Source organism: Phalacrocorax aristotelis, chromosome 1 (genome assembly GCF_949628215.1).
Source record: "Phalacrocorax aristotelis chromosome 1, bGulAri2.1, whole genome shotgun sequence".
NCBI classification, from domain to species: domain Eukaryota; kingdom Metazoa; phylum Chordata; class Aves; order Suliformes; family Phalacrocoracidae; genus Phalacrocorax; species Phalacrocorax aristotelis.
Window position 1 is genome coordinate 16,061,179 of NC_134276.1, and position 16,427 is coordinate 16,077,605.

General features: G+C 38.8%; 1 protein-coding gene across 1 annotated transcript; it reads right to left on the bottom strand.

Annotated features, from left to right (window-relative positions):
- Nucleotides 1–249: 249 nt before the first annotated feature.
- Nucleotides 250–7,859, bottom strand: LOC142052143 (collagenase 3-like). The gene is made up of 10 exons (XM_075081957.1): nt 7,683–7,859; nt 7,341–7,582; nt 6,041–6,189; nt 5,826–5,951; nt 4,795–4,956; nt 4,053–4,170; nt 3,312–3,445; nt 2,894–3,053; nt 2,045–2,148; nt 250–1,419 (listed from the first exon to the last, which is right to left on the bottom strand). The coding sequence occupies exons 1-10, from the start codon at nt 7,803–7,805 to the stop codon at nt 1,319–1,321; spliced, it is 1,419 nt and encodes a 472-aa protein (XP_074938058.1). The 5' UTR covers nt 7,806–7,859; the 3' UTR covers nt 250–1,318.
- Between the last annotated feature and the right edge of the window lie 8,568 nt (nt 7,860–16,427).

Sequence of the window (16,427 nt, forward strand, 5' to 3'; positions counted from 1 at the left end):
CTGACCTGTGGTCATAGATGGTCATGTATGTTAACTGTTGGCCAAAAGTGTCTGTGTACGTGACAGCAGTCACAGCAAGGCAATTAGGGCGCAAAAAGTAAGGACATGAAAAGTAATGGCATGAAAATTATCAGCCACCAGTTTGCTTCAACAGTTGGAAAGCCCTGGTCTTTGTCAGGGCAGGTGCACCTGCCACACAGGGACCAAAACTCAACACAATATTCCAGCTATGGCCTGACAAGCACTGAGTCATTTCACAATGTAACTTTATTCTTCCAATTTATTTAATAATTTTTTTAAACCAAAAAATAATCACAGTCCCACATCATTTGCACTGATTAAAAAAAAAAAACAAACCAAAAAACAAAACTTACATTGTACTGAAACAATTGCTATAGATATTGGAAGAATGACCAACATGAGAAAAGGTATTCTTTTGAAAATCTTGATCTGAACGTTCAGGTTCTCTGCTGGCACAACTAGGCACAACCTCTATAAATGTCACTTGAAGTACTTCAGTTTACACCAGCTGAAAACATAGGCTGTGTTACCATATGTAGCTTCATGCAAGGTTTCAGCCTGCATAATTCTCTTGTTGCTATTTCTTTCTGGTTTCCCCAGTGTCGTACAGTCTAATGATTTCTGCAGGGAACACTATTCCCTTTTCTTGCTTTCTGCCTGCTTTGGAATGACACCTCATCACTTCTATACCTTCTGCTCATTCCAAAGATGACGGGGCATTTGTTTCCAGGGGGACACTCCCATTCAAATGGAGATACATTCAAATATCCTTGAATTCTTTCACTTCAGTGTTGCAGTCTGGTGTTATCCAGCTCAGAGAGTCACCATACAGTCCTGACTCATTCATTACACATCTGAATTCCCAGTTCATTAACAGGAATTTCAGAAAGAGCTGAAGGGTTAGCTTAAAAATATAACACTCCTGGGTTTATCAGGGCTATTTCCTGCGACATGATAGGAGATCCTTGAAAGATACTAAACATACTCAGATTACTGGGAGTTAATAGTCTTCATGAGCATGTAGGATGTATCCAGCTCACTTTAATATTAGACAAACTTTAAAAGGTGTAATGCCCCTTGAAATGATAATAATTTCTTTTCTTCTTTCCTATTAAGTTAATTCAGTCCCAGACTGACATACAGCTATATAGTTCCATATATACAGTATACATTTGGTGGTAGGTAGCCAGTGCTTGTTCACAGAATCTTGCTGTCCTCTATAAATCTATATGTCCATATTATTATTTCCATGTACTACAAGCTGCTCTGCAGCCTATGACATGGCACTCAACTGTAATTAGCACCAAAATATGGAGTTAGTATGCAGGACACGGACAATTCTTTTGCTCCAGATGCTGTATTCAAACTGCAGTGGTCCATTGAAGAAGTAGAGATAACCTAAGGAAAAGGAAAGTTAAATTGAATTAACCCTGAGAAAACTGTGTTGTGATGTTACAATTATCCTTCAAATAAAAGCAATCCTGTTTGCTTTCATTTTTAATAACAATTTTAAATGCAATATTTTAGTGTTTAAAAAGCTGCGTTAAATTTTCTAAGGTCCTCATTCCATTTGCCAGACCTGGACCAGTGTTTTAAAATAACAGAGATTTTAGTTTAATGTCAAGCTCTACATTTTATTACTATACAGTATTTGCTTAGGAAAATACAGAGTTTGCCTATTAGTGTTTAAGACTCTGACTTGGAAACACTCCTTGAAGAGTTGGATAGAAATGTTCCTATTTGAAGGAACAGATACATTACAATACCTCTATATTAAACATATCACTTTAGGTCCCCTAAGCAAGGAGGTAGGTCTTTTTTGGCTTCTCAAATATATATGTACACATCTTATAAGAGCACTTTGGCCAGAGGGCAATTTAGATCAGACACCTGATTCGGTTGAGAACTGAAGTGTTGATGTGAAGAAATCAAAAATTACAAATGGCAGAATCTCCCACAGGACAATAACCTCAAGTTTTAATGACAACTAATTGTAATAAAGTTTCATTATCAGATTATGTACCATTTCTTTCATAGACTGCATCCACTCTATCACCAATTCCTGCAAATTCTTCCTCTATCAGCCTGGGGTAGCCTGCTTCCATAACCTCCGCCTCTTCATCATAACTATTAAACACAAAAGAAAAATGAAAAATTCAGAGGATTTAAACAGCCTGAGATTTTGGTCTGTGCCCTTTATATGCTTTGAAGATACCCACGTCAGAAGTAGCCAGCAGCCTTTAGGTACCTTATATCTAGTGCGATAATGAAACTCAGATTAATAAACAGGGCACTCTTCCACAAGAAGTACAAGCCCAATAAACACAAAACTAATAAAGCTACATTTTCAGAACTGATCTATAAAGTACATATTATATGGAGATGATTGTACCTGGATGTATTGGCAGTACAAGCCTATCCTGATGCTGCTTGGCACAGAGATACTGGGAAGGGATGGAAATGTCTTAATTATGTATCAGACCTGGCCGTAAGTGCCAGTCACGGACAGCAGAAACCAGCCATCTCCCACAGCACTGACACCATCTTGTGTCACACAAACAACTCAAGGAAGCAAGATGGGAATTTTGTCTAGGAGACATGACCATATTACAAACTCTCCCGGATTAGGGCACTTTTTTCTCCTTTCTTTCACTCTTTCAGCTTTTAAAGGCTGTGCCCACATGTTTATAGAAATCTTGCATATACATTTATGACATATTCTATACAGCTATAGCACCAATGAAAACCACAGACTGGAAACATGAGCCACAATCAAGTGCCTGGTTTGAAACAACCTGATAATCTTTTGAGACTTCTGGACAGGTTATGACTAGGGGCACTGAAAAGAAGCATCAACCTGTCTCCAGCTTACCTCCAGTATTTATTTCCAGTAAAAAAGAGAGTCTTGCCAGTGTCTTTAATATGGACAGCTGCATCTATTCTTTTCATTTCTTTTGGGAATCCCATTTCATATATCTTTTTAGGAAAGTCTTCAACTATGTCATATCCATTCAAAGCCCAGACTTTCTTTCCTGAAAATAACAGATTCTTAGGTCACAAACTCAGCAGGTATTACACTGTTTATGATAAATATGATCCTAGACATCTGAACTTAATTGTACATCTCCTAATTCACTGAAAATTATATTGCACGGGGTGAAACCAACAGAATTTATTTTTTGAGCGAGGAAGGTAGGATGTGTTGTTCTTCAATTGATTACCTTTACACCACTGTCCCAGCTTGACTAAATACATATATTCTTCTGCCAACAACAAAACTGAAAACTCACCCTTAAACATGAACACAAGATCTTTGATGGGGTTTTCATAAGCTGCATCTATTTTATTTGGAAGCTCTGGCCAAAAGGATTTAAGTAACACCAGTTCTGCCTCAACCATCTGGGGGTGCAGTCGCCAGAAAAACCTAGTTCATAAGAAGAAAATATATTTTATATTTCTCATCATGCTACAGAATAGCAGTATCTTTGATGTGTTATACTAAAAACTAGTTAATGGAGATTTAACTTTGTTTCACAGCATAGAATTTACAATACATAAAGCCCCTTGGTAAACCTTTCCTTTCCTCATAGTCACCTAGCTGCAGACCATTTTTGTCACTCCCACAGTAATCATCTCAAACAACAACAAATTAATCTATTTTTTTTTTCATTTAGAATAAGAGAAACACTGCCCTGTGTAAGGCTTCTGAATGTAGTACAAGTTCATTCAAATAAATGTTAGTAGATTTGTGCATGTTGAAGAAAGCCCTGTAGAATGAAAAATTGTGTACAAACGGTATCAGTCTTCAGCCATATCACCTTCACTTCGTATTACTGGGAAGTCAAGTCTATAACTGTATTATAAATCCTGCCCAAAGAGATATTTGGTGTAGTTTCTTAGCAGTATCTACATTGATTTGTGACTTTTTAGATTTACGTTTACTCAAATCTTTAGTAAAAAACTGAAATGGTATTTTTGCTTGCTCAAATTTTATTCAGTACCCACCATCCATGATAAGGCAGTCTCTTTACCTGTCCTTGAAGATCAGCATTTCTCCACGAAGTTCTGCTATTGCATCAAGTGATAAATCTGCATCACATTTCTCTGGCGTTTTGGGATGTTTTGGGTTGGGATCTTTGTCTCCAGGACCTGGAATCATGTAGTATTATCTAAGTTTAACAACGTTCATTTCCTTCTTGTGAATCATTTTATTGAATAGGACATGGAAGACTTCCCAAACAGCATGATGAATACAAACATAATGGGCAAACCATTTTACAGGGAAAAGTCTGCTCTCTCTCTCTATCCTTTAGCCAAATACATTAATGAACTTTGCAGTTCAGCTGCCCTGAAAAAATGTTAAATAGACTTGCTTTCTTTGTCCCAGGTTTTGAAGGTTCCCCAGAAGTTGTATTCGTTCTATGATGAAACATGGATATTTCTGTTTCTCCCTTTAGAGTCTGTTTTACCTTCTCTTTTGAGGCAGGTCAAAAAGTATAAGGACTCTGCTCCCCACCCCCCCACCACCAGAGGAGACAACACAGTGACCAACTGTACTCCGCAGTGTTACTTCCTTTTTTTTTTTTCCTTCTGAACTACTAAACATAAGCATCTTCTGTTCCTGAAGTCTGGTTGCCAAGAATCCAGTGAATTGGTCTTAATCAGTTGTGACTGTTGCTATTGAACATCTGTAGCTCTTTAGTAACTGTACAGTGTATCTGTAACAGGTTATAATGACACAGGAAATATATATTATATATTGTACAGACTTACCATAGAGCTCCTGGATCCCTTGCACATCATCATCAGGAAGCACAAAACCAGTTTTTCCAGTGTATGTGTAAATTGGAAACATCAGAGCCCCAGGATCTCTAGAGTGTTCAAGTCCCAGTGAATGACCAAATTCATGAGCAGCAACAAGAAACAAGTTATACCCTATAAAAAAACACAGTGAAAGTAAATTTTTAGCTCCTTGTATCACCAAAGTGGGCTTGGACTAATCATCTAACCTTAACATTGTGCTTTAATATATGGGACAATGAAGGAGACAACTGGATTAATGGGAAAATGATGTATAATTGCTTGTCTTTTTCAAACTACCATCAGTTCTATTTTAATAAGGGCCTAAATGATCGAGTATGTCATAGCTGGTGTTCAACCTAAATCTTATTTGACAATGTTGTTCTGCCGGCAGATTTAGATTTCTTGAAATTTCTTAGCAATACTGGAAAGCTATGGGGTGAAGTCTTCAGTCCTAGCCAAGTCAAGAACATTTTTGACAGGAATTCAGCTCTGGTAGAGAGTCCGTATTGTTTTCAGTATTGCAGCAATTAGTTTTAATGCCAGCTGGGTGAAATAACACAGGGCTGAAAAAAAATAGAGTTTTGTTCTGTATTGTTCTCTGTCCTGAATAGACAAAGTGAAGAATTTTCAAAGTAGAGCTAAGTAGCTGATTTGCACCTGAGCTAAGCATATGTGTTTTCCATTAGCTTCAGTAACATAATTCCCACCAGTCTGTGATCAGAACTAGCTGCCCTTAAGCTCAGTGAAATGCCAAGATGACCTTGTTTGTGGCATTTTTTTAATAACTGCACTTAGGAGGTGTATATCTTGGAATTTATGATAGGCATATGCTATACTTTAATTTATGATTGGAGATTAAACCTAGCTTCCTATGAGTAGACAGTGAATATAACGGCTAATGAACAGTCAAACAACAGGCAAAACACACTGTTTACAGATATCAAACTGGATTAAATTGTCCATCTACCACCATTTCAAATAATCTCAGGAACATCTGTTACCTCTAGAATCATCTGACCAAGTTTCATCATCATCAAAATGGGCATCTCCTCCGTAGTCTGGACCAGGGGGGAAAGCATGAGCCAGTAATCCAGAGGGTCCATCGAAGGGGTAGAAGTCACCATGCTCTATAAAGCAACATTCAAAACAATGAAATAAATTATACCATTTTATTAAAGCAATGTAACTATAATGTAAAAATAATTGGTTGTGTTACCTTTAGTGCCAAAGGAGATCATGATATCAGCTATACCACTTCGTATTCTGGTGAAGTTAAGTGGTGTCACATCAGACCAAACTTTGAATGCTTTTTTGAAAGCTCTGTCTACTTCAGCACGTCTCAGATCTGAAGTGTAATTCATAATTCTGTCAAACAGATTAATATCTCCAGTTAACTTGTGTGAATTGAAGAAACTCTGTAATACATTTTTATATGACTGTGAACCTTATTAAAATTTTTGCTTTTTTCCTCCCTATGTTCTTATCTAAAATCAGAGCTCAGCAGCTGCATACAGTATTCAAAAAAATAACTGTCCGTTTTCATGAAAATCATTCAGAGACATCTGAAATGATCCAATAGCTCTCTGTAATTGGTTTTATATGCACCAGAAGATACAGAAAATGACAGATGTAGTCTGTATTAAGTCAAATCATATCAGTAACTTCAAATTTTTTTTATGTCATACAAAACATCTCATGATCCTCACTTCCTGGAGGAGCAAAACATGATACAAAGAGGTTTTTATAAGTTAGAATCATCCGTATTAAAGTAATATTTATCACCAGATACTGAACTGATAGAGTTCAGTGTTATCATATGTGGAATCTGCTAAAGAAACTTGAGTTGCAGCTGGTCAAAACTCCCATTGACTGCTTGGGGTATTAAGGGAGAAGGAGCTACCACATGACCTTTCAGCACCGTAGCTTCCCAAGGTCAGCTTTCTGAGGTTATGGTATGGGGATTTGTCTGACCAAGCATAAATATCTACATCTGGACTGTGAAATGGAAGAGGGATAAGGATCAGTCCATGCTCTCACAGCCCCATTGCACAGACAGGTTTGCATCTACACTGCTTTGTCCAGGACAAGTCCTCTGTGAAGGAGACACTAAAACAGGTCCAAAGCAGAGCTAAGGAGTGACCTAGAGATTAAGCACTGTGAGGCTCAGTGGTGAGGAGCATGGTCTTAGCCTCTACCACTCTTCCATTCAGCACCATAGATGTGCCCAAAGTGGCTACATGGAGGCCAGATGAGGAGTTACTAGCTTACACCCCACCAGCCTTCCTCCATGACACTGTGCAATGGAAAAAAGATAATATTTGCTTTCTTGGGCTGTAAGGTGGGCTTGGGGGACCCTTCCAAGAGTGGGCCTGTAAGGATTTTAAACTGCAACATAAACTTTGTCAAACTAAAAAGCATCCTTCTCCCATCAACCTCATAATCTGAGCAATCTATTGGACAAGATACCTGGAAAGAAGGTAATAACTTGGATTACACTCAAAATGTCATACATTTACCTGTATGTCAAATTAGTTTTTGACCATTTGAGTTTTCTAGGGAAAAAGTTATATTCCCCCACATCTGGGACACCGCATCTTGGTTTCTGCATCAGTTCATATGTTTCTTCATTTAATTTGCCAGTCACCTCCAAGCCAAAAAATGCTTGCATTTCTCGAAGTTTAGCTTGCACTGTGTTGGCACTCTTCCTCATTATGCCAGCAGGATTCGGAAGGAGATCATAATGCATCCTGAGATAGCGCTAAGAAGGAGAAAAGAAGTAAGAAACCTAGTTTCCAAACACTTGTAACTACACAACTTACTATTTATAAAACATGCAAACAAATTATTTTATACTGTACCTCTGCAAACTGAAGGTCTTTCTCTGTGAATTCATGGCTATCTTCAAGGGGAATAGGGATTGTCAGGCAAAATGACAAACCCAACAAGAAAAAGAAGACAGCTGAAAGTCTTGATTGCATCATGTTGGATTTCTGAAGTCCGAAGCCCTGATGTTTTAGAGAGCAGTTACCTTTACTTTTATAGTCCCAACCCACTGAGTCACCACTTATGGACAAGTTAGAACTTCCTTGTTGCTGAAAGTAAACATGCTTAGATGGCTACTTTTTCTCTCCTCTCCAACGCTGTGGTTTAGGCATCTGTTGTCTCACTGAGGGCTCTGAAACTGTATCCTCATATAAACATGGTCTCTGAATATTGACATAGGTTGTGGGAAGAAAAGGGTGGAAGCAAACCGCACTTCTTGATTATTTTGCAGTAACTTACACTGCCAATAACTTTGCAATAACTCACTCTGCTAGAAAAATTGCCTTTCTATTATCTGATGGACAATAAAAATACATAACAAACTTCATGACTTTTTAAATTAATTCTGCAGCTTTTCAGTAGTTACAGTAGTTCAGCCATTTTTAACAGTTGGAATAGATGATATGCACTTCAACTGTTAATAGATGTTGCCTTGGCTGATAAGAAATAACATGGAGTATACAATAGGATACCATATTTCCTTGTTTCTGTGAAGAAATATAACTCTAAAGCATTAACGCAAATTTTGCTTCAGAGATCCTTAAAGTGACTTCCTATCTCTCTTTCAGAATAATTTACTGCTTGAGATGTACCTAAAAACAGAAATGCTAAATATCAGGAAATTGTTTTGAGTATTTAAATTTTTTTTGTTTTATTAATAGTAAATCAGGTCATGGAAAGTGACTAGTTCATACAACCTGTCTTCCTTAAAAAACATGAATTTTATTTACCTTATGAAGGGAACACAACCATAGATCAATGAGACAGCTACTACTCTGAGAGAGGCAATCTACCAGCTACAGGTAGGCAATGAATCTGTGTGTCTAGAATGACAGAAATATGTGATTTTGATTTACAAGGTGGATAAAAGGATAAATCTAGCATTATGACAGACATGGCCATTATTATACTTCAAAGCTTAAAGAAGATTTCTGTCTCCCCAGGGTCACTCCAACCTCAGCTGCTGCTAAGACTTGTGTCATTATCATGTGCCCACACGCATGGGTCCAAGGAGAGGTGCTGTTTCAGCTGAATCCACCTTCCTCTTTCATGGAGGCTGTTCCTGTACGGAAAGCCTCAGGCAGCTTTCTGGTAGACACTTTTTGGAATACACTACCCTGACATGGACGTTGCCTTGTTGACAAAACAGGAAAATTACAAAAGTCAGTGAAGCTGAATGTCTAAAAGCCTAATTTGTCACTCAAACAATATTAGCCTTCTGTCTTATGATGATGAACATCAAAAGGAAATAAAGCTAAGAGGAATTTGTTATGTAGGCTATTTCTACCTCACTGCCCCTCTCAGCCAGTGCTAAATATGCTTACAATTAGGGATAGAAAACATCTGTTCAGGCAGTTTGTATATCCTCCTCTGCAGTGTCCATCACCAATGCTGAGACTTTTTTATTCAGCAGTGGTGCCATAAATACGGTTAATTATCCCACCTTCTTAAGAAGTGCTCTTCCTTGAAGTGCTTCTGGACGAGTGCTGAATCCATATTGCCGGTGTTCTCACTGTGCTGCACTCCTTGCTAATGCAGACTGCCAGAATACGTATATTTCTTATTTCTATACTTTCAGCATTTCTGTATTGATATTTACAGCATTGTGTTCGTTAACATTGGGGTATTCAGTCACGCAGTAAGCAGAGTTTACAGTGAATTTTGCTTGCTTTGTCTGGAACTTAGGAACAGTGGTGCTGCCTTGTTGTGGTTTGTGAGGCTGTAAGGAATACTTTCTTGAGACTGTGAAGCTGCGAGTGTCACTGCTCTGCAGAACAGTACCAGACATATCTCAGAAGTCTGTGAGTAAAATTAATAGCTTAAAACTCTACAGGTAACATTCCTGTGAATTTCAAATTCTCTGAAATTAGTTTTCTTGTACCTAAGGGAGAACAATTTCATAGCACCATTTGTATATTGCTGCCATTTGCCAGGCTTAACTAACAGTTTTCATTCTATGTCAGGTACTTATACCACTACTCTTTCTCGGCTCAGAGGTTGGAACCTTTGTTTCTGAAATAGGAGAAATAAATTTCCTAACCAACAGTTACTTCAAAAACACGATCAGTCCATCACACTTCATGAGGGAATGATCCCAAATTATTCCTAAGGGGTTTCAGGCTTGCCTTAATAAATACAGTTTAGCTAACTGGTAACTAAAGGTGAAACCAAGTAATCAGAGACAATATTTGGACAATATAAATGCAGGACAGAAAAAAATTATTTAGCTATGCACAAGAGTTAAAGAACAGTGTTAGCCTATCAAACAATCCTCCAACAAGGTGTGGACCCCGTTCTTCAAAATGTTCAAGCTGCAGTAGTCAAAGCAGTAGTAAACAGAATTGTCTTTCATGAAGACAGTGATAGATTGGGTAGGGAAGAACGATTTTTCACTTTCTAATCTCTGATTATGTTTTTACACAGATGCTCTGAAGTACTTTGAAGATCACAGTGAAAACACTTTCAAAAACTTTGCCTTGGGTACCTGTTAGAGAGCTGTCCTGATGTATTTCCAAGGAATATCTGAAAAATTGGACAATGTAATTATAGCAAAAAACAAAACCAGGCAGCTTTTCTGAACACAACTTGTCTTATTAAATTTGTGTAAGAAGAGGTGCATAAAGCTGGGTCTTTTGCTATATTAAGACAATGAAAAAACAAGTGACAAGACAGTCCACTGTTTTGAACAGATTCTGCAAGTAAGTAGAAAAACATACAAAGAGAAAAAAGGCAGGGAGTCTGTAAGTATTTTGTCACAGGGAGTAAATCAAAATGCTAAACCAGAAATTGACTGTGTGTAATGAGCCATCTGAGAGTGGACTGTGGCCGAACTGTGTTTTCTGCACATTCAGTTGATTCCTTTGGGAGATCTGACCGTGTAAATACGCACGATCCAATATGTTTTCTTACACATTTTATTGCTATTTATATTACACCAGTGGCTAGAAGCCTATATTGAGGCATGGATTTTTATGTCCTCTGTACATAAACTGAAGAAACACTGGTGAAGGACTGTACAAAGAAGCACATAAAAGGACCAATGAAAATGAGCAGTATTCCCCCTTTTTCCAAAACAGCATTGCAGATGCTGTGTGTGACTTGTTTTTAAGGGGAGACAAAAAGCCTTGACAGAGCTGGGAACTAAGTACAGACCTCTGTAGTTGCTGTATATTACCTTAATACATTGACTCTTTAAAACCTCGAGCAAGTTTTTAAAGTTGGCAATGATAAATGACAATTTCAAAGCCTGCCAATGTTGGGCAACGTACGATATACAATCTATGGCTCAGGCTCAAGTGATGGCACTGTCTGAGTTTAAAAAAAAAAAAAGAAAAAAAAAGAGTTAAAAATTGTGAGAGACATGTAAATGAAGGTAAAGGCAGTCAGCAGTAGTTCATAGACCTTGTGCTGACCCCAGTGCAAACCCCAGTTATATTTTAAAAGCATTGAAACCCACAAAACTGCTGAATAGTAAGATTTCAACAAGCACTGCAAAATTTCTGCAGTTCTGGCATCTTGTGGGTGTGGGTAAAGTTATCTGGACTGATGGAAATTTTACAGACACAGCAGAGACTGGAACAATCATGCCAGTTTTCCCCCCAAGGAAAACGGATAAAGAGGGATGGGAGATGTGGCGAGAAGAAATGAAGTGCGTTAAACCAGCATTTAGGTATCAATTATTTGACAACAAGAATCGTGCCAGCCATATGGTTTCTACATACATTTTGCTACCACAAATAATTGAAAGGTGTCGTGTTTTGATTTACACTCTGTGTTTGGTGCCAAAAATAGCCCTATATAGTAAATGAGGTGAATGCTCTGTGACCCTGAAACAGCAGACACTTCACTTAAATAAACAAAAGTCAATGGGTTCATTTGTTAATGTTTCTTACCACAAATTGCATTTCAAGTGGAAAGTTTCCAATGCCTAGGGTTACACCATCACATTTAGATCAGCTTCCTTTGGGAAGAAGGATGGTATTCTGAGGCCCATTGTGCAGCTGGGTAAATGGTGTCCCAGAGTAGTTAAAAACACACATTCTGGCTCTGCCTCTCCAGGTTGATACACCAACCTGACTCCTTTTTATATTAAACAGCAGCATTCCTGTGCCATTTGCTGGCAAAAAGGTGCAATTGGGGTGCCCAGAGGCATTCAGCAGGGTCCAGTGCCAGAGACAAGAAACATATAAACGTTTCTGAGAGGCAATGGCTCGTTTGAATGAGTTCCTGCAGATCCTGTGCACCATTAGGTCACACAGAAGCAAAGGGCACGGTGGACCGGCTCCCATTCTGTCTGCCTACGGCTCAAGACAGCTTTTAGCAGAGCACCTGCATGAGCTTGGCAGGACCTGGGGGCTGCTGCCACACTGGGAACTGCTGATCAGCAGTACCTTTCTTCTGTATTCACTGAGCTCCAAGGTAAGATTCAGCTGTAGATTAGAAGAACTCAATTTGGGCACCTTCTTGGGGGGCTGTGAGTCTAAACTTCCATTACAAACAGTGAAGTCAATACAACCATTAAACCCCAGACAGCAGTTCACCTTACACCGAGGTAAACACCCTGGGAGTATTTCAGTTGCCCACATATAGATATCTAACGTTTGAAGGACAGAGAGCTCTCATCAGACCTATGTCATATCTGACAGTCTTGTGCGGATGTCTTGGATTCCCTCTGGCATCTCAAATGGCACTAGATGCCTCTCTTCAGGCCGCTGTCCTGAGTCCCTCACAGCCAGGTCTGCTGACTGGAGATGACCCTAGTGGAGCCCCAGCACCTGGTGCACACAGAGATACTTCAGTTTAGGTGACCTATTCTAGAGCTGAACTTCAGGTCCATTTTCTTCTGATGCTTGAACAAACCAGGAGCCGTCATGTTGCAGAGGTTTGTTATGTTGCTGTGCAAGGTGGCAGCTCTGCAGCTGGAAGGCAGCTGGGCACCGCACACCTCCTACCAGATCAGTGTTCCTGCTCACAGCTGCATCCGGCCTTGGAGGAACAGGAGCTCCCACCTCATGCTGACAGCCAAACTGAAAGAGAAAAAATGCCTCAAAGAGGTGCAAGAATCCAAATTTTCTCTGCCCAAACAACCCCTGCACAGATAGAAGCTCATGGGATTCAGGAAAACTGCCCCAGAGCAGTGATCATACCCCCGTTGGCTGCTCCATGCAAGGCAGCAGCTACAAACTCCCATAGAGGTCAGACCATGCTCTGCTCCTTCTTATCACTCTGAACGCTCTCCAGGACAGGAACTGGCTTCCTGTTTCAGTCTAACCATTCCATATGAGCTACCCACAACTTTTTCTACTTCAGGATAAATGCAGGATGCTAAACTATCTGTTATAACTTGGCAGTTGCTGCCTTTTTAATTGTAATATTTTTGCATCTGCAGTGGTGTGTCACTAGATACTGATCTGCTCAAGACCTGGCTCATTTGTTGTGTTTCTTACTGCAGTCAGAATAGTTCTTCTGTACCCAGGATGCACTAACCTTTTGAGGAAGATATTTACAGCAGTTGATATAATTGAGTTTGATTGATTCTTGAAAGAAATAGACAGAACCTGTAAAAAAAAAAAAGATAATTATTTGAAGAATGACTGCAGCCATTATGTTCTAGAGATTGTAGAAGTGTTTTATTCTTTCATTACAGTTACTTTATTACTTTGTAAAATGTGGTACCCAATTGTCAAAGTCCAATAGTCTCTGACTGGGCTCTTTCAGATATTCCATACATGCAGAGTTTAATGTTTAATGCAAAGTTTACATACTTGAAATTATCTGAAGTTACATGGAATTTTGATTTAGCACAGTGATGCAGCAATGTACTTAAATCACAATATAAGTACAAATTACATCTAGCAGAGTATAGCAATTGCAACATACAGCTAAATCACAATACTGATGTGATTACCAGTCTCTATTATATGCTCACTGTAACAACACTGAGTGTTCACAGTCCATGGAAAATAACACATAGGTTGAACATGGATCAAGACTCTTGCTGCCTTCAAGGTTCTTTGTTTGGTTTTTATACTCAGTGTGGGGCTGAGCCACATATACACTACCCCCACATATATACCCCCCATGCTCTCTGGCTAACTCAGGAATATATTTTGCACTCTTGATTAATTTGGGGATGAACGTGCACACAGCTGGCTGATCCACTCAGCAGATGTAGCTTCCAGTCCCTCTTTTGTTGAGACAAGTTCAGCTGTATTTGCAACAGCCATGGCCAGTCCCTCCTTATATTCTTCCCTGACATTTACGAGCACATCATCCTTCCCCATCTCCTCAGAGCCTTCTTCCATTGTAAGCATTCATTGGTTGTTCACATCAAGTACAAAATATCCAGTTATCTCCATTGCTAGAAAACTCTAGGCAGGCAATGAGTTTGTGTCTACCCAGCACAATTTTGCGCCTAATGGGAAGGAGCTGGTCAACAGTACAAAAAATGGAAATTGAAACCCCAGGAATCCAGTTCAAAGGTAAAAACTTAATTTTCTGAACTTGTTTTTTTGAGACATCTACCACCTTACATTTCTATTTTTTAAATCCTGATGTTTACATTTGCAAACACACACAAAAATATATTTAAAAACTACCTCAGTAGCACTGTGGCACTCTGACACACATAATTAGGTCTTGGTTTGTTTTGATGTATTTTATTTCTTGTGTCAACCCAGAAATAAATATAATATGTCTTTAAAACATTTTAATTTTAGCTCTTCATTCATGGCAAAATATGTTCCTTGTCTCTCAATTTATGTTTTTAGTAATATACTGTAGCATCTTTATTCTCAAATCTTAAGACCTCCACTATGAGTGGATAGCCATTGTTTGTAGAAAGACATAGTTCATTGTAGATGTAATAAAAGTCAGCATTAGGAAGAAAAATTATTTGATGATTTATACCTATAGCAATTCAACATACATTTCTTTCTAAAAGTTTGGACTCTTAAGGATTTAAATAAATAGTTTGGGTGAAACAGAAATTTTGCATGTTAAATATCTAAGTGGAGTTTGAACTTCAAATGAGTGGATTCTACACCTTCAGGAGGGACGAATGATCTCTTTGGGAATGTGCAATAAAAAGTAACATAACGTCCTCTGAAACCTCTTGGTTCAGACTAATTATTATTTGTGAAAATTGGACCTAGGATGCTAACAGAAATGCACGCATCCTTCTCCTGCCTCCACAAGCTTTTTTCTCTGATATATGTTAACACATTTACTATTAGTAATGAAGACTCCTCATAATTTCTGGCTAAGAAACTGAGTCTGACTCTGATCACTACTTAAGAGCACTGTATCTTCTATACCTCTTAAGTAATAACAAATCAGAACAAGTACTATCATTACTGAATCCAGACATTTCAAACCAGTGCTGGCTCTGGTACCCAACCCCATGAAAGCCTTTGCCATCCCAGGTATTGTAAGCAGAAAAGCAGCAGAGGAAGAGGGCAGGTTAATGAGGTGGATTTTGAGGAGAGGAGAGAAATCGTCTCTTCAATACCAGTGGAAAATATGAGAGTTGTGGCCACTGTTCACAAGATAATGATCTATACTGGATGAGGTGTTACCAGACACTTTCCGGATGCATCAATCATTAAAAGTACAGCCTAAATGAACTGTATTCCTGATATCTTTTCTCTTTCCAAGTCAACACCTACTGGAATTACTACCTGGGTGTCTAATGTAGATTTCTTCTCAAAATCAAAGCCTGCCATAGATGCACACAAATAGTTCAGAATAACATGAAATTAACTTTAAAAGTTTCCGTGAAATTACTCAAAAGAGACACCATCATAAACCCTAAGAACAGGTGCTTGTCCTTCACAGAAATGCGTGGAAGAAACATTTTTTAAGTGAAGCTTAATGTAAGTTTTTTATTTGTAAGGAGTTTTAGGAGTAAAACCATACATTTAAAAAACATTTAGGAAAGGAAGTATGATTTTTAAAGCCCTGGCTTTGGCTTGCCAACCACATTCATGTTTATACAGCTGGGCTTTTTAAAAAAGCAGTTTCTCAACTCTATTGCAAAAACTCTTGAGAATAAGGGGGAAAAAACTAGATGTCTGATGCATACAGTTTTATAGGAAGTACTACAAGCAAGTGGTAAGTTTAAAATTAAGGTTTGAATTACTGGTAAGAGATTACTGAAGGGGGATTTAAGATAAACCTCATCTTTTTCCATTACAAAGAAATATAATATAAAGGTGGCCATACATTTAATTAAAAACTCACTCCCCAATATGAATCAAATTCATTGGAGGCCATCAAGATGGTGGGGGCTGGAGCACCTGCCCTGTGAGGAAAGGCTGGAAGAGCTGAGCTTGTTCAGCCTGGATCAGAGACGGCCTCAGAAGGACCTAACACAGCCCCCAGTGCCCATGGGGAGGTCTTTGAGGAGCTGGAGCCAGGCATGTCACTGCAGCAGAGGGCAAGAGGGTGAGAGACAGTGGGCATTAACTGAAACAAGAGATGTTCAGCCTGGATATAAGTAGAAATCTTTTCCCCATGAGGACAGCTGGGTAGTGGCACTGGGTGCCCATAGGGGTTGTGCA

What these genes read in the sequence shown, in the direction of transcription:
- LOC142052143 (XM_075081957.1), bottom strand. Translation starts at nt 7,805, where the DNA reads ATGATGCAATCAAGACTTTCAGCTGTCTTCTTTTTCTTGTTGGGTTTG. An exon ending in GATCTCCTTTGGCACTAAAG is followed by an intron (nt 5,952 to 6,040) that starts GTAACACAACCA and finishes GTTGCTTTATAG; the next exon opens with AGCATGGTGACTTCTACCCC. An exon ending in TGCAGTCTATGAAAGAAATG is followed by an intron (nt 1,420 to 2,044) that starts GTACATAATCTG and finishes CCTTTTCCTTAG; the next exon opens with GTTATCTCTACTTCTTCAAT.